Source organism: Fundulus heteroclitus, unplaced genomic scaffold (assembly GCF_011125445.2).
Source record: "Fundulus heteroclitus isolate FHET01 unplaced genomic scaffold, MU-UCD_Fhet_4.1 scaffold_64, whole genome shotgun sequence".
In the NCBI taxonomy this organism is placed as follows: Eukaryota; Metazoa; Chordata; class Actinopteri; order Cyprinodontiformes; family Fundulidae; genus Fundulus; species Fundulus heteroclitus.
The window spans coordinates 217,048-239,421 of NW_023397077.1; the positions used below are offsets into that span (position 1 = coordinate 217,048).

At 41.6% G+C, this 22,374-nt stretch overlaps 2 protein-coding genes and 1 long non-coding RNA gene across 4 annotated transcripts in view; 1 reads left to right on the forward strand and 2 right to left on the reverse strand.

Moving 5' to 3' along the window:
• Nucleotides 1-2,699, reverse strand: part of tpm2 (tropomyosin 2 (beta)) — a 50,108-nt gene extending 47,409 nt beyond the window's left edge. Inside the window, exon 1 of one of the 2 annotated variants that reach the window (XM_012851825.3) lies at nucleotides 2,457-2,699. In XM_012851825.3, the coding sequence (XP_012707279.1) occupies nucleotides 2,457-2,570 (114 nt within the window). In that variant the 5' untranslated portion in view covers nucleotides 2,571-2,699. The remainder of the gene's footprint in view (nucleotides 1-2,456) is intronic. The other variant, XM_012851824.3, reaches the window with a different exon arrangement.
• Nucleotides 2,700-3,705: 1,006 nt separating this feature from the next.
• LOC110366836 lies at nucleotides 3,706-4,157 on the forward strand. Its single transcript, XR_002427018.2, has 2 exons — nucleotides 3,706-3,863; nucleotides 4,019-4,157. It is a non-coding gene; the product is annotated as an uncharacterized LOC110366836 (long non-coding RNA).
• Nucleotides 4,158-5,654: 1,497 nt separating this feature from the next.
• The window catches only part of tln1 (talin 1), a 153,233-nt gene continuing 136,513 nt past the window's right edge, over nucleotides 5,655-22,374 (reverse strand). The window contains exons 52-57 of the mRNA XM_036133598.1: nucleotides 19,385-19,509; nucleotides 18,997-19,122; nucleotides 18,794-18,856; nucleotides 18,523-18,705; nucleotides 11,738-11,863; nucleotides 5,655-7,086 (exon numbers count right to left, since the gene is read on the reverse strand). Of these exons, the coding sequence (XP_035989491.1) occupies nucleotides 6,952-7,086; nucleotides 11,738-11,863; nucleotides 18,523-18,705; nucleotides 18,794-18,856; nucleotides 18,997-19,122; nucleotides 19,385-19,509 (758 nt within the window). The 3' untranslated portion in view covers nucleotides 5,655-6,951. The remainder of the gene's footprint in view (nucleotides 7,087-11,737; nucleotides 11,864-18,522; nucleotides 18,706-18,793; nucleotides 18,857-18,996; nucleotides 19,123-19,384; nucleotides 19,510-22,374) is intronic.

The following is a 22,374-nucleotide window of genomic DNA, read 5'->3' on the forward strand; positions in this document are numbered from 1 at the left end:
ACGCAAGTGAACACAAGATGTAGTTTTTAAATGAAGGGTTTTCTTATTGAGGGAGAAAAAAACCTGTGCCCTGTGTGACAAAGTGATTGCCACTTAAACCTAGTAACTGCTTGGGCCGCCCTCAGCAGTACCAGCTGCAATCAAGTGTTTGAGATAACTTGCAATCAGTCTTTTCCAACGTTGTGGAGGAATTTTAGCCCACTTTGCAGAACTATTGTAACTCAACCACATTGGAGGGTTTTCCAGCATGAACTGCCTTTTTAAAGTCAGGCCACAGCATCTCAATAGCATTTAGGACTTTGACTAGACCACTTCACAGTCTTGTTTTTCTTCAGCTATTCAGAGGTGGATTTGCTTGTGTGTTTTAGACCATTGTCCTGCTGCAGAACCCAAGTTGGTTTCAGCTTGAATATTTTCCCAAAAGTCTCGGGGCTCATCAGGATGTGTTCAGAAAAAATTGAGACACGGGTCTTTTGTGATCTCCTGGATGAGCTGTCGCTGCGCTCTTTGGTCGGCTGGCCACTCCTGGCAAGGTTCACTAGTGTTCCAAGTGTTCACCATTTGTGGGTAATGGCTCTCACTGTGGTTTGCTGGAGTCCCAAAGCTTTAGAAATGGCTTTGGAGCCTTTTCCAGACTGACAGAGCTCTATTCATTTTTTTTCTCATTTGTTCCTGATATATTTTGGATCTCAGCATGATGTCTAGCTCTTGAGGATCTTTTGGTGTTCTTCACAAGCAGCTAGGTCTTATTTAAGGGATTTCTTGATTGAAAACAGGTGTTGCAGTAATCAGGCCGGGTGTGGCTAGAGAAGGTGTGATAAACCACAATGATGTTTCAAGGGGGGGGGGGTATACAGGGCTATGTTGTTTGGACTTTTTCTCCCTTTATTTATTATGAACCATTTAAAACTGCATTTCGTGAAAACTGCACTTGTGTTGTCTTTGACTAACATTTAAATTTGATGTTCTTAAGCACGTTGCAAAAAAAGCAATCAGGAAGAAGGGAAACATTTTTTCACACCACTGTAGCTGCTGATAGCAGATTAAAAGTCAGCTAAATTTTGAACACATCATCACGGCAGGTTTCAGCCTTTGAATCTTTTCTGCCACCAGATATAGCTGCTGAGAGTTAACCTGTTTCCCTACAGGTGCTTACAAATTCACTTCTATACAGAAAACCCTTATAATTAGCTGTCCCTTTATGCATCTCATATTAAATAACACTACATATTTTTCATTGATGTTATCAAGGTGTTGGTGGTTTGCACCTGGAATGCTTTATCGGTTTGTTTTGATCTCTCTTTGCAGGCGTAGAGGCAGACTCCGAGGATGTTATCTTGCTCTCTCCTTTTCGTCTCCTTTATTTTTGTCACCTTTTCCCTTTTAGCATTTTTGTCATCTTTTTCTCTTCCTTTTCTTTCTTCTACATTCCCATGTTTGTGTCCATTGAACGTGAAATAGTCCCAGAGTAAAATCTAATAAAGCTTTTTGCATATGTAAATCAAGCGGAGCACTATGGTGAAAGCAGTTAGCTCCACATATGAAAGTAAAATCTGTTGGGCTCTTTTTGGCATTAAGACATAAATTCTTAATGCTGCACTGCCAGACAGGACACGTTAAAAAAAAAAAAAAACAGAGCTAGGGTGTTTCTTTCCTACCCAGAAATTCTAAAACACTCCAAATAGATGCAAGATACAGGTTCAGCTGTTCTAACTCTCCAAATATCGACTTTAAAAAGATGTCAATTGACCTCAAAGATCTTGCAAGCAACTGTCTATTTAGATATACATCATCTTTACTGCAGAGAGTGGTTTATGGAACTGAACACCACAATGAAACGGGGGATAGAAAGAGGGAGAGGCTTGACATTGAAGAGCCGTCACTCACAGGAGGTGTGAAGCTGGTGCAGTTTACCTCCAATCAGGTCTTCTTTCCAAGGAGGAAATTAGAGATGCCAAAATGTTGAGCAGGGGGTCCAGAATAGAATCCCTCAGACTAGTGATGACTTCTCAGACCTCATGCCTTGCTCCATTTATTCATATAAAACAAGATTAATCTTGTTCTTATCTACCAAGCAGAAGAAACCCAAATCCACTGTTTTTTAGGCTTTTTTATGCTTTTTACCTGCTGATGTGAGCAATTCAGATAGTGGTCTTTTCACAACCTCTTAGTGTAGAGTTGAGGATGATATCTCAGTGTAGACTACTTCATTATGTTAGGGTTGGATTTCTAAAATCATCTGTATTCTTTTTAAACTTGCTTCACAGCTACATCTTTTTAGAAACTGAAACCTGAAAACCCCATTTTACACAGCCTTTTGTATTTCACTTTCGTGTTATTTTTGTCAATTAGCTCCCAAGTTATTTTCCTATGACATTTTTTAACTCATGTGCACAGTGGAAAATGAAAGTGAAGACAGTTTTCGGTGGGAAACATAGTTGCTTTTTGGCTCCTACCTGTTTGCATTTGTCCTCTGCTCCTTTCTTGTCCACCTCTGCCTGCTCCGCCCGGTCTATCGCATTCTCCTTGTCCAGCTTCAGCATCTGCATTTTCTTCTTGATGGCCTCCATGGTTTTGTGTGTTTTTTGACTCTCAGCAGAGCAGAGAAGAGGGCTCGGTTATCCAGACGGAGACACAGACAGCAGAACAGGAGCGCCCTGTGAGGATGTAGGCTTCTGAGAGACTGTGGGACAGTTCCCAGATAGAACCACCCCCCTTTTCAGTTGGAGCTCCAACCACAAAATCAGCACTGGTCATTGTCCATATTTAGGCAGCCACACCAGTCCAGTGTGTATGCATGTACGAACCAGATCTGTGCATGATCAGAGGCTGTCTCATCACTCAGCCCGAGACACAAACAGCACAACCTACATCCTAAAGATTAAATCCACACATTCATTAGCAGCTCCCCCACAGCCTCTAAGCTGCTTCTCCAATAAATGCAATCTTCAGCTAGCCTTTCAGTTTAGGTGAACCAAGATGTCTTGGTAGGTTTGGTGTTGTTTCATGCTCTTCATTTCCAAGCTTAACGTTTTGCATATTTTCTTATAACTTCAGCTGCTTTTAACGTCTCCACAACTTTATCATTGACCTGTCTCCCTTGGTCTTAGTGATTTTCTAAAGTTTATTTAGGGTTATCAAAGAAAAGGAGGCTGGATCCAAATGACACTTTTCAGATCTTTATTTGCATAAAAGCATATTGCTCTCAAAAGAAGAATGTAAAACTAAAGTTTTTAAAATAATATGGATCATTCTAATAATATTTTTATTCATATTTTATTTTTAATCATGTCAAAGTTTTTATTCTCATCTAGATAATAAATGGAACATTTTATTATTGGTGTCACAAAAAGCACATTGCAGAGAAGATTTCTGCAGGTTTCCTCTGGTGCTGTGATAATTTATCAGCAGTTATGAGCCCCATCCTTAGCTCCTTTTACAGATTCTCTAACAGAAACAAGTCTGAATCAAAACATTACTATTACCACCAGTCAAAAGAAACATATTAGAAACATTAAAATATTTCATTAAAGGGAAATTTGACAGGGATATGAATACATCTCGTTTTAACTGTACCTAGAAAGAAATGTGAGAAACGTGAAACGGTTTTGTCGTGGTTTAGTTTTAGTCTGGCCTTTTTTGTTAGTTTTCAGTTCCTCCTCCTCTTCTCACTCAGCTCACCCTTTACTCCCTCTGCAATCAGTCACACCTGTTGGACATTAATTAGTCAGAACTCCCTCCACCTGCCAGCCTCCCTACATAAACCTCCCTGCCGGTCTGTCATCAGACTCCACTCACTCCTCGCCTGTCAACCTGGTTTGCCCCTGCTTGCTGTTAGAATCCTGCCACCTCTGTGTCTCAAGGTAAGTCTCTGCCTACTGCTGGATGTTTCCTGTCTCACCTCTGAGTCTAAAGTTAGGTCTCTGCTCGCTGCTGGACTATCTGCCACCTCTCTGCCTACTGTTGGAATTACCTGCCTCAACCCTGCTTCTGCTGCTGGACTGTTCTGCCTCCTCAGAGCTTCTAGTGAGGGCTCTGCAGCCACTGGGTCTCCTGCCTCCTCTAGCTCCAGCACCCATCCACAACCTCCTGTTCAGTTGAGACTCCGTTACTTATTCTACTGTTCGTCCTCTTTTCAATAAACTCTTTAAACCTAGCCCAGTGTGGTTTTATTCGGGCTCATCAGATAAATCATGACAGGTTTACTTTTGCAAGATAACATAAGTGGGAAATTACACCAGCTCCTTTTCTTGCTTCTTTATACATCCCACAGATGATGTTTATGTGACATCAACAAATCATCTTCTGTGGATCTCTGTTCACACCGTATCTGGGAAATGTGCTGCACACAGAATCCCCAACCTGACTCCACAGGAGACTGAAGACGGGGCTTCAATGGGTGTGAATTTTGAAATATGAAAGTCCTCATTAAAATTGAGTTGGGGGGGAAAAAAAGCAGCTCGACAGGCATTCAATTCATTTTATTTATATAGTGCCAAATCATGAAACATGTCACCTCAAGGCACTTTACAAAGTCAAAATCAATCATGTTTTACAGATTGGTCAAAAATGTCCTATATAAGGGAACCAGTTGATTGCATCAAAGTCCCGACAAGCAGCGTTCACTCCTGGAGAAGCGTAGAGCTGTACAACTGCACTGTGGACATATTCTGATTATAAAGAGGCACTGCACAGCCTGGAAGGCTTCAGTCACCAGCATCATGTGTAGAAAGGCTACATTTATTCTAAATGATAGTTACTTGTCACTTTTTTTCTTTTAAAAGGTATTCCTCCTGTTTGGGGACAAGTTCACAAATTCAAAACACTATTGGGGGAATGTTCTTGCACAGGACTGTCTGCTACCAAATATTCAGAAACAACCAATACGAACAAAGACATCTATTGAGAATCATCAACTGTCTTCTGTTGCAGCAACAGCGTCTTTATTTAGCCATCTTCCAGGTCAGTAAGACTATTAGCGGCAGCTTTCGAGCCACGGCTCTGAGAACAGCTGTTCACTTTCTTCTCATCCAATCTATGACATCTTTCAGATTTTGTCTAGAGGCCAACTTTCAACTGGGTTATCCAACAAGATGATAAAAGACTAAACTGGTTTTGGGATGGATAAAGCAGGAAAGCATGGTCTACTCCAACCTGTTAATGTGTGGACTGGATTTTGTTTTCAGCAAAAGTAATTTAAATCATGTCTGATAGGAGGGGCAAGAGGTCTAGTCAGAATTATGCCTGAAGCTCATTGGTTTAAAAACAACTAAAAGGGATGACTGAGTTGCAACTTTCAAAGGACATCTAGCCAATTACTATTTGGGAGTTAATGCAGACATTTCAGACTAAGTATAATTTTGTTCCCATGTGGTTTTGAGATAATCCCAATATTAAAAAGACACATTAGCATATGTAAACATCTGACTCCAACTGTATGTGCATTGGAATATATGGAAACAGAGGTCTGTTAGGGACTGGCTAATTCTAGTTAGTATGGGTATGTAGGACACTCTCTTACTGTTATTTTACAACAGGAAAATACTAGACATATCGTCTATAATCTCCCATACACAAAGTTTCTGTTAGGGGATGTTGGAGGGTACCTTGTGTCTTGTTGACAGAAAAAAATACTAAAGAATAGACAAGAGCAATTTCAGTGAAAATAGGCTTTAATGTGCATAGATCAGTATTACAGTGCCCACCGGGTGGGAATACTGTTCACCTGCAGTACAACTACACCACAGTTAAAACATGGTCAAAGGAAGAGTTTGAATGATGAAGGGTTGAAACTTATGCATAGCATACTAAACGGAGCGTTTCAAAAACACTCCAAAGGAAAATAAACTACTTGTGCTTTAATTGAGCAGAGTGATTAAGTTATTGCACGTTGCAAACAAATGGCATCAGACACTAGTACTTAAATTGAAAAAGAGGACATCTTTGAAGCAGAAATGTTTCTCTTATTAACGCTGACGGTGTGTTAATACATTTCTAAAAACAGCTAAACAGGAGAGCATCAGATAGATCAAATGTGGATGACATCTGAGAGACTGCAGCCGATGTTTTGGCACACATTTTAGAGGAGTGGGTTAAGAAGCATCAGTCCTGTACACTCAGACTGATGTAAAAGGCTTCAAACATTAAATATATGGCTTCATAATCACTATACAAACAAGTCCTCCAATAATATCCTGATCCAAATACTTGTCCAGAGGTCACATCCGTTTAACACGTAGTATTCTTTTAAAAATACTGACTTATCTGTTTAAAATATTGTTTTTAAATCTAAACTGTAAAATGTCATCACTTTATTATTCTTATAGTTCAGTTTTGTACAGTAAAAGGAAAATACTGAAAATGACAAAATAGAAACATCTATAACTACTGCATGCATATCAAGACTCTTTGGAAGTGTGTTCAGACAAAAGAAAGGGCAGCTAGCCATTATATATATATATATATATATATATATATATATATATATATATATATATATATATATATATATATATATATATATATATATATAGACAACTACTTAGAAACTCTGCATAGATCTTTATTGAAGAATAAATTTGGCATAATATTCATTTCATAGCTTGGGATGTAACAGTCTGGTCTGGCTTTCTAAGGCCTCACATCATGTACAAATAAGCATAAAAAAAGACTCACTTTCTATGGAATATAAACATATATCATTAGAAGCACAGATAACTTAATTACCAGGTGAATACATATATCTCAGTATAAGCAAACATTTATTATCATTGTCTTGATTCACTGTTTAGTATGATTTTCTTTTCCATCGTTGGAGATAAAAAGCATCTGATATGTTACTGTAGAAATAAAGTTTGCCGTTACGTCTGTTCTGTACTGAAGCATTAGGTCCTGAGCATTTCAAAAGGATTTGCGAGTTGCTGATGATGCGGTTTGTTGCCCCCCACGCACTCATTGGTCCTGGCCATCGTCTCTCAGCTCGGACGGGAGGAACTTGTACTGCTGCTGTCGGATCTTGGCAAGCCTATTCCTGGCCTCCTCTAACTCCTTCTCTTTCCGCAGCATCTCCTCCTGAGCGGCGATAATCTGCAATATTCCACAGTAGGTTGTCAGAGCCGTTGAAAACTCACAGATAAATCAGAAAATGAAACAAGTCAACGTTTCTACTGTTTTAGAGAGAACTGCAAGTGGAGGCCTGAAGGTTGTTGTTTTAAAAACTAAATTTCAACATTTTCCACCAAGATATTTTAAATCTCTTAAATGTTCCAGATCTTAAGAGTTGTAAACCTTTGAGCACTTTAGAAACAACATTACGATTGTACTATTTTGGTCAACATTTCCCAAATATTTTTTTTTAAACACAGAAAGGTATCTGACATCTCAGATAGTTCTTTCTCACACGCTCTTTTGAAAATTTGTCTTAAGACCTCTGAAAAGTCCTGGCCACTGCTGTCTGTGGACAGAGGCTGTAAAACCCTGAACAGAGAATCCATCAAAAGTTAAACATCTTTACTTTCCTGGGCACCGGGAGTGCCGATACTCTACTGGAATATGTCAGAAGAAATATTTTGTTGGTACTGAAAGTTAGGCTGAACTGGTATTTCTGAACCTTTGACAGTAATTGTTTGGGGATATATTGATCCAAGAAGATTTAAGCAAAACATGCTCTAGTTGTCATTGCTGTTTTAACTGCTGTACACATTATCTGTTGTGATCATGGTATAATAAACATATAGACACAAAATAACAAACTCAGTGGCTCCAACTAAACACATGGGAATACTTGTTGGCACCCCTGGTGAAGATGTGTTAAAAGCCTTATAATGATTTGATCGTATATTGCTGAGTCTAGATGTAAGCATCAGGGGCATGTGGTTTACATGCTAAGTCTATTGTGGACGCGCATCTAGGAGCATCGAGAAATCGTGCCCAGGAGGAGGGACCTCTGGTGGGCGACCTCGGCACAGGAGCAGCAGAGTCTGAACCGGGCGTCGTGGTGGGCGACCCCGGCGGCAAAGTAGCCGAGTCAGCTGTGGGTGCCGTGGAGGGCGACTCCGAAGAAGCGGCAGGGTCTGGTGTGGCCAGCGGTGAAAGAGTACCCTGTAGGACAGGGGGCTACCGACTAAGGGCGGCGCCAGGCCACAGGTGGCGCAGGACTACAGGCTACTGGCGGCGGCGCTGGGCTACAGGCTTCAGGAGGCCCTGGGCCCTCCTGGGTCCCCTCGTTGGACGCCGGATTAGGCGTGCTCTGCACTTTCTGTGTCGCTTTCTTTGGCCGCGGGCTGAGCAGCAGCCGAGTCTTTGGCCGCGGGCTGAGCAGCAGCCGAGTCCTCAGCATCAGATGCATGAGTGGGCTGATTTGGGAGCAGGTCATCGTCATCTCTGTCCGGATAAAACAAATCCCATAGCTGGGTCTCGTGGATCAGGGGTGCTCTGGCCAGATTCACCCGAGTAACACTGAGCAGGCTGCTGCTGGCAAAGAGGCAGCGGAAGATCCGGTGGGCTCAGCAGCGACAGCAGCAGAGGTGGAGACAGCAGTAGCTGCAGCGAAAGAAGCTGAGGCTGGATCTGTGGCTGGAGCAGCGGTGGACTCAGCAGGTGCAGCAGGGACAGCTGACGTGGAGGAGGCATGTGAAGCAGCAGCAGTGGAAACAGCAGGAATGGAGGGAGCAGCAGCGGCGGAGAACGAAGGTGTTTGAAAGTGCCCTGAATATGTCCATGGTGCAGCAGGCAAAACTACACCATGACAGCATCATTAAGACACAGCTCCGTTGCAGCCTCCATATTGACTGTTGTGGTTACAGAAAAGCGCTGCTGCAATATGGGTAATTCAGCTGATCTGCATGTATGAATATTAGCATGCAGCTTGGTGAATGTGGTTCTAGTGTAAAAGCCTTTGATTAGTCAGTATTAGAGATGACTGATTTGAATTTAAATGTCACTATATTTTATGGAATTTATTAGGATAAAAATAAAAAGGATGATAAAACTATGTAAAACATAATTATAGTGTTTTAGGTGATACATTTCATGGGACTGCAGTCAAGGGTTCAAAATAAAGCAACACGGTTTGCACTTAGATATGCTTCTAGAAGTAATGGAAACTTTCAATGTATGAAATTGTCCTGGCTAAACATAGAATTCAGGTTTATTTCTAAAGCGATACTACTCATTAGAAATGCTACATGTTCAAAGCATGCAAAAGCAATATATTTTTAATAGCTCTTCAGCACTAGTGTGCATGAGTAGAAACTAGACATGCGACTGAAGGTAGATTATGCTACCAAAAGTTCCTACAGATTCCTTGAGGATGACAGCCTTAAGGCCCATTCATACCTCACGTAAAAGACGGATACAGATATGTGTGGAGTGTTTCATACGTTCTAACCGTCGATTTCGTCCGTATTTTGACACGAAAATTGGGAGCTTACGATTACGGACGAAACGGATCAATACGGAGCAATACTACCGGAAACGTTGGGGGCGCTATTGAGTTTGTAGTACAAAATGTCAACAAAATCACGAAGAAGGTTAGAATTCTGGGCTTTAAACAATGGCGGGATTCGAGGAACGACTTGCGGAGCTTGTCCGCAATTACCCACACATATGATGTGTCGTGTCCGGGGCACAGGGACAAACAAAAAGTTTACTTACGGAGCAAATACAACAAAATCACGTCTTGGACAGTGACGAATCATTGGCGGCCAGCAATATTTCCACCTAGAGGAAATATTGGTTATTGCGCACCTCAACGGACGGAGGTATGAAGGAGTCAATGGATAGAACGTACGGACAGAAATACGGACGTGTAGGCCAAACGTAGGGTATGAATGGGCCTTTATACAGAGTCATGTTTGCATGGAACACCTTACCAAAACCAAATGATGGAGATGTATGAGAATAATGAATTTACAAGAAAAACAACTATTCTGAATGACTCAATCAATCCATAATGTGAGATATTGTCAATGTTCCATATACAATTTTGAATCATAAATGTAATTAGGTATATATATTCTTTGTCAAAACATGTTTTTATAATAGCATAATTTTATTTTTTGCTTTTGATTTAGAACATTTATTTGCTTAGTTTTTTGTTTTTTTGTGTAATTTGTGTATTTTGTGTATTTTTGCTTTTTACGTTGAATATGTAGACCAGGAAAAGTAGATGCAGGGAACTGCAACTAACGGGTCCAAACAAAAGAACGAAAGGTTCACAATCACCAATACTGCTCTAAAGAAGCAAAACAAAAATCTACAACGACATCCTGCAGATAAATGATGGAGCCACTTTAGGACAGGACGTTTCTACGCATAAACAGCATACAATAACTGCATTTAATCATGGTTTTAAACATTAATATGTATTGCTTCTGATCATCATGTAGAGGTTATCGCCTCAATGAATTCAGAAAAATTATACACGTCACAGTAACTGCCCATTTCTAGTCAGCTTCATAAGTTCAGTTCACATTCACACCTGACATCACAACCTGTTCTCAGTAATCACATCAATCAATCAATCAATCAATTTTATTGTCAACAACAATTTGCATTGCGGTCGAAAATTCAGTTCCAGTACAACCATCCATCACATACACTTAAACATTTTGGGGGCCTTGCGTTGCCAATATCCCACATCCTAGTCACATGTAACCACACTTTTTTCTTATTCTATAAATATGCACATTTATTTTTATTTTAAAAATAACTAAATAAATCACCCTACTCAGTTCCACATTTTTTTAATTTTTTAATACCTGTTAATTTTTTAACTATGAAGTAGTTTTTCTTATGTATGAAATTTTCCTTTTACAGTTTCCAATCCTACATTTGTTGCTTTTATATTTCTACCTTTGGGTGTATTTGCATGCTTCCCTGGCCTTTCATTTCATTACTGGGACACCTGAATTTCCCCACTGAGTCCTTTCAGCTACTTTCACACACCATCTCTCTGTGTTGTTCTCCAGTCTCTTGTTTCCATAGCCGGGCCGGCCACACGTGAATGTACGTCCATGTGAACAGCTGCCACTCAGGGCTTAGCCCCTCCCTGCCCATAAAACGTCACCATCAGAGCAGTGTAGCGTAGGAGCATAATGGTGAAGAGCACGTCCAGTGGATCGAAACGTTCTCTTGCTAACAGCATGATAAGTTATTAGTTACTCAATTGTTCATAAGACATGTTTCTCTGATAGGTGATGCTGTTTTGCCATGTATTTATCCCTTGCAATTATGTGCGTACGAGCAGATGGGTGGGAAAGGGCGGGGAAATGTGGGGCTTGGTTGCAACTGGAGTGGAGGTACAGAAGCGTGGCTTGATACACATCTCGTTTTGGTCTACAGACAGTGCTCAACAGCGCAACTAGTGGTGAAATTTCATATATTGCTTTTCTAAGCCGGATGCTGTTCCAGACACAGCTGGGATTCAAACTTGGGTCCCCAGTATCTAAGATGCAGACTACCTGAAAAGGAAATCACCAAATTGAGATTACCAGAATTTCTATTCTGTTTTACTTGCAGTTAAACATACAGCTTGGTCACACAGTTAAACTGTTTTTCCTGTAGGAGAATAACTACCTTAATCTACAGTAAAAGTACTTTGTGTTTCATAAACCAAGGCAGCAACCTGTTCAAATGTCTTTAAGCAAAGACCTCCACAAGCATGCAGATTCATGTGTAGGCCTTTTCCTTGTCCCATGTGTAAAGGTGTTGGCTATGTGCTTCAGACATGACTTACCTGAGCGATGCCTCCAACCATCTTACTCTTGACCACGACAGCCTGGTCATCCTGAGCATCAAATGCTGCTTTCTGTGCCGCTTTCACCAGGTTGTCAGAGGCTCTCTTCACAGCATTTCCAGCAGCCTGCAGAAAAACATTTGTAGACTTCTTAATATCTAATTTAGAATTTTAAAACCTGACTGAATTGCTTTTTGGAAGAACCTTTTTGGAACGCTGGATAGAAAAGAACAAATGCAGGATTATTGTAACTACACACAGTTAAAGATGGGTAATATTTGCACTAAAGAGAAGCTTCATGCAGACTGTCAGACTGTGTACAATCATTCTTGGAAGAATGTTTCAGTATTGCGCAGGGGGACAAGCCCAATTCCTGCTCAGTGCTTGAGAGCAGCTTTAAAAGGCAAAGCTGAACAACACAGAGCTAAACATTTCCCTTATTGGGCGGATTACTTCAGACCCGACAACTTTTCCTTTTGTGGTTCTGGGAGCTGAAACCAGCGAGTCCGCTGGCAGAGGTCCAATCACCCCCGTCTGTGTGATTGACTCTTTTGTTATTGGTTCATTTTTGGTTGGAATGTGGCTGTTATTTTGGCCCCGACATGAAAAACTATTTTCCTTAGCTGTGACTGTCATCACACCGGAAATGTAAACATTTTAGTCCTGCAGTTTGACAAGTTAAAATGCTTTTGACATAAAAACAACCACAAAATCCAGTCATGTCTAGAAACGTCTTCTTCCACCCACCTCCTCACCGTCATTAACAAGCTTTATTGAAATGGGCTTTGTGGAACTGTAGATGTCGACACAATTGAAAACACAGTGTGAATTCAATTTAAACCTATGTGGAAAGATCTAAAAACTGTGCCGTGAACAAACCACTCTTCAAAACCATGTAGTTTGCTCAGAAAAAATTGGCCAAACTATTAATTAATTAATTAATTAATTGAACTTTATTGATCTCACAATGGCGAAATTCACTTCTGCATCTTAACCCATCCCCTAGTGGAGCAGTGGGCTGCCATGTGCGGCGCCTGGGGAGCAATCTGGGGTTAAGGGTCTTGCTCAGGGACCCAGAGTGCCGGCACTGGGGATCGAACCGGGTACTTGCAACTACCTGTTGGAAAATGCAGGCAACTTAATGTAAAACACAATGGCTGTTGGCAGTGATTACTGCACAAAGTGCTGCCACACAGTACTGAATTTCGTGGACCATGTTTTTTTTTTTTTATGCCATTTTAATTTGTGTAAATATCAAAGCACTTAGATGTGTAAATTGCTTTATTATTTCATATCTATAGTAAATCAGTTTTAAAACAACTTTAAGAATGATGAGTTTGTGTTGACTACGGAAGGGAAAACTCTTGCAGAAGTCTAGCAGCCAACAAACAGAGTGGCTATTACCTTTCTAATCAATTGTTTCATCCCAGCTAACAGGGAACAAAATCAATGGGAAAACTCTGTGCTGTATTTTTTAGGTATACAAGCTTTTACAAATTTACATGTTAAACTAATAAGCTAAAGGTAGCTGTACTAGTCAAGTGAAGTTTATTTGTATAGCACATTTCAGCAGCAAGGCGGTTTAAAGTTCTTTACATCATGAAAACAAAAACATCATAAACACATTGAAATGGAAACTGGTCGTGAGACCAGCAACAAACATTAAATTGTATCAGGTGAAAACATCAATACACATCAAATATGTTGGTCAATGTTCCTGTTATTATGGGTTGAAAGCAACTTTTTGAGCGCTCAGGAGAGAAGTACCTAGCAATACAATGTGGTCTATTTTCTGAAGTAGTAAAGAAACATCATCCTAGGTGGCAAAACTTCTGAACTGTCCTGGTGTTGAGGTGAAGCGTCCTGCGATAAGCACTGTGGGTTCCCCGTCAGTGTTGATAGAGTAAAGAGGGGTGGGGGGTTTGAGCCGAAGAGGGTGGCTGGGGATGCTCCCTCCCCTCTCAACTCCATTTCCAGCTGGAGTTCTGGGAGATGGCCGCTTATCGGTTTGTTTTGGTACAGCGTGAACCTGCTGGCTTTGTGCTCGTCCTTCTACAATCTTTGCTGGGACAGTGATGTCATTTACATCGTCCTTTGTTAGAAGAAATTACCTTCTGTTGTCAACAGCACTGAAAAAATTGGAAGTGAAAAGTATTGTCCTATCTTGATTTAGGCCGACTCCATTCTGTCTGAAAAGATGATAGCACTCCCAGAAAGTCTTATAATTGTCAATGAAGTTCACGGAGCTGGCAGATCATTCTTCAATAAGCCATATATTAATCATAAGCAGTCTGTTGTAATTCTCATCACCACGTCCATCTTGTGGTATTGGTGCACTGATAAACGGGAGATTAGCTCCAATATGTATGATAAGATACTCAATGTTTGGCTGATTAGTGGTTAAAGAGGGTATTTTCTCTGTTATATCACATACTGTGTCATTTGGGAAGCAGATTACATTTGTTCTCTTTGTACTGCAAAAGTGACAGATTCCATTAACTGCTGCATCCCTGACAATAACGTTTTTTTTGGCACAAATGTTGGTTTCTGGGTCACTTTAGAAGGTGGTTGTGTTGATCTCGTCTCATGCTTCTTGTTGACATTTGGAGGAAAGGTGTCCGTCATAGGCTATTGGTGAAGAGCAACAAACCTGTTTTTCACTGGAATTCCAGCAAAGTTTAGTGGGTTTCCAGTTGGAAACATTACAGGAAGTGTTATGGCTGATTGGTTCTTGGTACCGGAGTTAAGGAAGATGGAATCTGCTTGCCGTTTTTTCTTTGGTGCTGGTATTTACAAGGGGATGTCTCTGCTCAATGCTGGCCACACTGTATCATCTAGGTGAGGGGCCCATCTCGTTAGAGCCGAGCCGAAAAATTTATCTCATCCTTTGGACCTGACAAGACGTCTAAGACAGTTCCAGGTGGGTGAGCTGGTTGCTGAGGTGCTCGAAGGCTGTTGGTTGTTTCGAGACATCGGTAGAGTTGTTTCATTTCCAAAGGCTGTGTTGATCTCAATATTTACCTCCAGCCGAGAATCCTTCTGTTCTATCGATTGAAGTCTTTGTATGCTAATGTACCCTGCATTGATTTTGCTTTTGTTCATCTTGAAAATAAAATTAGGGCAAAAAAGTAAAAAAAAAAAAAAAAATCCCACTGTCCTTACGGCTGAAATAATCCAGTTGTAAGGGTAGAAAATATAAGTAACTATAAAAGCCAGATAAGCTGTTCCTCCTTCCAAGGCTACTGCAAGCAGGTAATAATGAAGTAAAACATTTAAAACACAACAAAAAAGACTATTTACTAAACTGTCTCTTCACACTAAATAAATTAAAATTTTTTCCTCAACTAAATCAACATGTATTGAACTGAAGTAACCTGTTAGTGTTTATTCTCCAGCACCCTGAGATGACTTTGGTTGTGAAAATGAAAACATAAGTTGCATTAAAGTTTTGCAAAACACAAATATTTACTGTCTGTGTTTAGTGACTTCAAATTTATAGCACTCCCTCAGTATCATAGAAATGGTCATATGTTTTTAAATCCAGCCTCCTGGAGGACCTTGGGCTCTAGGAGGTGTTTTACAGATTTAAGGGGTCTAATACCTGACTTCCTGTTTCCCTATTATAATCTTCTAAACTGTCTCTTCTTTTTTTCTATTATAAACGTTTTTTACCCTTAAAATTTTAGAATACAACTGTTCACTGCTAACATTTTACCTAGCTAAGGCTATGCAGCTGTTCTTGCATGATAGACAAAGCTTCCAAAGCCAAGCTGCTTCTAAAAAATTGAATGACAAGTCATTAGCAGTTTGAATAATTATCTTTCTGAAAATGGTGTAAGTCAAAATAAAATCCAGATGCCATGCACACAATTCTCTTTTATAGATCACAGTTGAACCAGAACATTTGCGTACCAGGTTCCGCCTCATGTTCTAACCTCTACATACCCAGATTCAACCATAGATGCTCAATGCAAAGCACGTCATGAATGTTAATGTGGATTTAAATAAGCCAGCTAATCATTATTTCGAGGTTAACAATGACAACCACAGAGAAAAAACAAAGAAACTTGGAAAAAATGTCCCAGAAAGGCCTTTATCAAATGTGTAAATTAGAGGTAAAAGCACAGATGCTGTCCACATTAACTTGGAGGAGGCTGTGCATGCAGCATGTCATTCTGAGGAGGCAGAAGACCAGGAGGGTTGATGGTCCATTTTCTTTATAGATTACTGCCTTTGAGTTGAAAGTGACGTACGTAAGATTTAGTCCCCGTTTTGTGCTTACCCAAGCAGTATATGAGACCCCTGGTCTGATGGAGGGACCTTCTGATTACCTTGGGATTGGTAAGGACGGTAACAGCTGGTGATACCTTTGGTTTCTTATTACCACCACCCACTGGACTGGAGGTGTGGTGCAGTTTTCTCTACAACTTCCCCATATGCCATTAAGCTGAATTAAAAATATTTTCTGCAGCCTTTTAGAGCAGTACAAACAGAAGGCAAACAAATTACCCATGATTCCTTTTACCCGGCTAAAACATTTAAGTCCTAGGACTTCCAGTGGAAAATGGGCTATAGACTGTCCATTTCAAAGAACTCTGTGCAGTTACAGCCTTAGAAAGCATGATGACAAGGAACGGAGAGAGCAAATGCTCTTGGTGTAATCATAGATCAGGACTAATGTTTCCAGTTCCAAGTGCCATGGATGGACTAGGTGGATTGTGTCCAGAGTTTCTGTAGACGTGAATGTATGGGAATTACCATGGTGGCAGCTGCAGGCCCAGAAGAGGAGGAGATAAGCCACTGCTGATTGGATCAGAGAATATGAGCTGGCCTGGACAGGATGATGTGCTCACAGCCACCGTACACACAGCCTTAAAGATAGTATTTTTGGGTGGATGAGGGGGCGGGAGATACTTTTACTTTCTGCGATGACTTACAAGTGACTGCATCAGTTACATACAAAGGTCAGAACAACCCTGCTGAGCTACAGTGTTTCCACTACTGAGTCAATGCTTTATAGAGGCTTGTTTTACACAGAACTCCATTTGTTTTGCTACTGACTCAGCCACTTATCTGGGGTATCTAGGGAAGATGTAGAAAGATTGATTAAAGATTTAAAAACATGTTCTAATCAAGCTGACCATAAGATGAACATTTAAACTTCTAGAGCAGTCCTTTACAATGACAGTCACTTGGGTCCCCAGTATCTAAGACAGATGTCAGTTGAGGCGTCAGTACCTACTCGAGTTACAGTATATTACTGCAAAAGAGTTTGTGTTATGAGACAAATTAACATCCATGGGAATGCTTAGAGCAGAGTTCGGCAACCTGCGGCTTCGGAGCCGCATGTGGCTCTTTGATCCCTCTGATGCAGCTCAGCTTTTGAAAATAATTAATGAGTATTTAATTAAAATTAGGGCTGCAACAACGAATCGGGGGGGAAAAAAAAAAAAAAAAATCGATAAAAATTGACAAGTAAAAGCGTGGCAATGGCTTCAGTTATCGATTCGTTTGTGTTGCACAATTAATACGTCACTCACCATGTCACAGAGCCGTTTACCTCATGCAGGCGGTCGTCAATGCTAACTGACGAACACTACTCAAACATGTTTTCGGTGTGGCGGTAATGCACACTGAAAACATGTTTGCTAACCGCCAATAAACTCAAGAAGAAGAAGAAGAAGAAGAAGAAATGCTAGCTGACTGGCTGCAGAGTGACAAACGCAGTGAGGCGGAGTGGAGGCAGAATTTTCAAATGCTGCTTTTTTGTAGTAAATTTTACAAATGACAAGGGAACCACTGTGGCACAGGACCAAAAATAACATGGAGTCATTGATGAGGGTGAACAGAGCTAAACGGCAGGGTAAGTCGTTTAGCTCAATATACGTTTGTATAACGTCATATACAAATGTATGTTTGACGTTTGTTTATTTTCAAAGTGAGGAAACGCAAACAGCGATTGGCTCGGTGCTGTGCGTGGAGTCCTGCGCGGCTGAAGTCGAGCCTCAGGTGCCGCTTGAACATCAGTCTGGTAGCTCATCTAACGCGGCTGTTAGTTTGTTAGCTGGTTAATGACAGGAGCTCGTTTAAATGCGTAACTTCCCAGGATGTGATTAAAATGTGCTCGGATTAAAAAAAAAAAAAAAGTATTCCGAATGCACCGTTTATATGGGCTGAAAATCAAATTATCCGACCATCACGTGTGTTTACTAGCTTTATTCAAAATAAATACTCTGACATTAGCAGAGTTGATGAATTTCCATAAAACAAACGTAGCAGTATTGTACTTCATGCGCAAAAAAAAAAAAAAAAAAAAAAAACCAAGCACAGAAGTGCCTTGGTTCTGGTGCGGGTCCATTCTGTGGCAAAAAAACCCTGTTATATGCAGTGTTATTTCATTTAAAATTTCAAAAAGGGTTTTGTGGCTCCCTGTGTTTTCTTTACTGTGTAAAACGGATCCAAATGGCTCTTTGAGGGGTAAAGGTTGCCGACCCCTGGCTTAGAGGATGGTTTACCCACCAGATCAATCCTGAGGTGGCTCCACAGTATAGGTTCAGGTATCTGTCATTGACGTGTCAGTTTAGAAGTCACAGGGGTAAAAAATAAACCAATCTGTCTGCATTTTTTCCCTAACTTTTCAGTTACAAAGAGGAGCTCTCAGATTTCTCTATGAGTTTGGTTGGTAGTTAGGAAAAGTGGGTTGTGGCAAAGCAACACTACAATGTACAGAAGAGTTTCAGGACAGTGTGTTAAACTGGTAGATAAACATTAACAGGTGGGCTGACCTGGAGTCTTTTCATGGTCTGTGAGTCCTGGTCAGCCTTAACCTTGCAGGCCACCAAGAGCTGAGCAGTGGAGGCCGCCACCTGCTTGGCTGAAGAAATGAGCTTCTCCTCACTGGCATGTCCCTGGACTGCAGAATTGGCTGCTTCACACAGATTGTTTGTTGCTGCTGCAACCATCCGAGCCTAAATGGACGAGTGGAGCCAAACAAGAGGCAATTCATTGACAATGTCTTACACATTCCTGAATTTCAGTTCAAGATGTCTGACTTACAGCTGAAATCAGGCCCTGAGACCACTGTCCATCATCCACTGCATTTGCTGGGATCGCTCCCACCTAAAAATAACAGATAATTTACACTGGATTTATTACTGTTCTATACATATGACTCAAACAGCGACGATATTACACCATCAAAACTCTGATGAATAAATTTCAGTGTCAACTAAAGTCAACTATTATTGGTGCAGACATACCTTCCCTTGAGCAACAAGCTCCCTCTGCGCTGCTGAAGCTGCTTTGACCAGAGCACTTGTGGCAGCTGCAATTGACTTGGCTGCCTCCAGAATTTGCTCTTCAAAGTTCAAGCTTTCATCCGCCTCCTGTTTGTTAGAGGAAAAACCAACAGGTGATAAACATATTGGCTCAGAGCAGTGAACCACTTCAGGCCATGTTTACACAAAAAGGGTAAACTATGAAAAATGTATCTAGCCCTTTAAGATAATGGAGTTCTAAATAATTTTGAAATAGAAAATATTAAAAGGCCCACTGCACATAAGGTATAGAATACACACTGACTGACACTCCGATGTGAGGTTAACAAATTAGGTGCGAATGCCTGTGGTCTGGTAACGACCCTCTAACCTTGGGTTTGGTCCTCGGCCTCAGCTGCTCCAGTTTCTTGGCAGCTGCTTCGATGGCAGCCGCAGCACCCAGCAGCTCGTTTTCTGCGATGACAGTAGGATCCTCAGGGTCCACCCACTCTGTGCCTACAACACACAAAAATAACACTTACTCAGTCTGTGCCAAAAACAATGTCAGTCTTCACTCTTCCCAAAGGTACTCATGCTTCATAAGAAAACTGAGCTTGTGTTAAATATTCCTCCAGACTTGAACAATATCCTCTCTGGGAATGAGATCACTTATCTGTTACCATTAACTCTTCAAGTTAAAGAGCAATGACATCTTTATAAACTGAAAGGAGGATCCTTCCCTGAACCCAAGGGTATGTATAATAGAAAAGACGGCAGTTATTGTTATGTTGGAGCACAGTTCAGGCTACGTTCACACTGCAGCCTGAAGTGACCCAATTCCGATTTTTTTGTCCATATGCGACCTGTATCTGATCTTTTTATGACAGTCTGAACAACACAGATTGGATTTTTTCAAATGTGACCCAGGCCGCTTGGATATGTGGTCCTGAATCCGACACGTATCTGATCTTTTCAAATGCGACCTGTGTCTGTACGGCCGGGTCGCATTCATCCGACCTACACGTCATTGATACTCGACAAACGTCACTATTCTGCGTCCTGCTATGCAGAAGCGGGAAGAAAGACGACATCCATAGCGGACTACAATGAGAAGAGCAGTCAATAGAGGGAAAGCTCCGGTTAGAAAATAAATTAATGACCGCAAAATGCGAACTGTAGTTCTGAGAGATTGTTTCAGAACCACAGACTGGAGCATGTTCCAAAGCTCTCATGGAGAGGACATCAACAGCCTGACTGAATGCATCACTGACTACATGAACTTCTGTGTGGAGAGCATCGTGCCATCACGACGGCTACGATGCTTTCCAAACAACCCCCGCTGGGTGACCACTGAGCTGAAAGTCCTCCTGAACCAGAAGAAGAGGGCTTTCTACTCAGGGCACAGAGAGGAGCAGCGTAGAGTCCAGCGGGAGCTCCAGTGGATGATCAGGGCGGAGAGGTCTGAAGAACATCTCCGGCTTCGGGCAGAGGACCAGCAGGGCTGCAGACGGAGACACTGCAGATGAGTTGAACACATTCTTCACTCGGTTCGACTCCCCCCACACTGGCCCCCTCCCTGCCGTCAACTCCACACGTCTCCAACCACCAGCCCTCCAGAGACCACCTCGGGGTGGTGCCCACCCTGTGGAAGACCTCCTGTGTGGTACCGGTTCCCAAAACACCGCACGCCAGGGAACCGGCCCACTTCAGACCAGTCACCCTGACCTCCCACCTGATGAAGACCATAGAGCGCCTCATCCTTGCTCACCTGCGCACCGTGGTGAGCCCCACCCTGGACCCGCTGCAGTTTGCCTACCGGCCCAACATCGGAGTAGAGGACGCCATCATCTACCTGCTGCAGCGGGCGCTCTCCCACCTGGAGACCACTGGGAGCGCTGTGAGAGTCATGTTCTTTGACTTCTCCAGCACTTTCAACACCATCAAACCGGTGCTGCTGAGGGGGAAGCTGGAGGACGCTGGGGTGGACAAACATCTGGCTGACTGGACCATGGACTACCTCACTGACCGCCCTCAGTATACCTGGGTGTTCTCGTCAACAATAAACTGGACTGGACTCATAACACAGACGCTCTGTATAAGAAGGGCCAGAGCCGCCTCCACCTCCTGAGGAGGCTGAGGTCCTTTGGAGTGAGCCGGCCTCTGCTTAAGACCTTCTATGACTCTGTGGTGGCCTCAGCCCTCCTCTATGCTGTCGTCTGCTGGGCTCCTGGCAGCACAGAGCGGGACAGAAAGAGGCTGAACAAGCTGGTGAGGAAGGCCACTTCTGTCCTGGGCTGCACTCTGGACTCTGTGGAGGAAGTGGCTGAGAGGAGGGTGTTGTCCAAGTTCACATCCATCATGGACAACACCTTCCACCCCCTGCACCAGACTGTAGAGGAGCTGAGCAGCTCCTTTAGTGACAGACTTAGACATCCTGTCTGTAAAAAGGAGCGCTACCGCAGGTCATTCATTCCTGCTGCTACCAGATTATACAATGCTGCACTATAACTGGGACCATAACAGTAATAACTAATGTGCAATGACTAATGTGCAATAATCTATTTAATACACTGTACTACAACCCGTGCAATAATCCTGATGTAGTGACTTCTGCTGCTATCAACACCTGAACATAAGTCAGTACACATGTATATGCACATATATACGTGTAGGTACGTATGTATGTAGGCATATATATATATATATATATATATATATATATATATATATATATATATATATATATATATATATATATATATATATATATATATATATATATATATATATATAGACCACTATGAATGTAAATAAGACATCATATGCCCATTCCTATTTCTTTTTGTATTTTTTGTGATCCATTGTATATATGAATATTCACTGTATATAACTGAATGCACCTTCCCTACTCTGCACCTTCTTGTATGAGCCGATGTGACGAGTGAATTTCTCCATTGTGAGATCAATAAAGACTATCTTATCTTATGCGCGCCAGCATTATAATCCATGTTTACTTCCGCAAACACCGAGGACGCTTGCTACGTGTGACGTCATCGCATCCTCGAGTGTGCACGCGGGACACTTTGGTTGAACGCATTCAGTTCACATAGGAGATCACATACAAGTCACACATATTTGGAAATGTGAACGACCACGCAAAAAAATCCGATTTCACAAAAAAAAAAAAAAAAATCGGAAATGAGCATTAATACCTACAGTGAATGTAGCCTCAATCTTGCTTTGACCTCAAACAAGGCGTAAGAAAGCAGATTTGGAAAAGGCAGCAGAAGATCATATTCTAATTGTTGCGTAACACAAACTCAATGCTGCTGTGGCAGGAGCTGAAGGATTCTGAAGCGCTAAATCTTGTCCAACTTTATG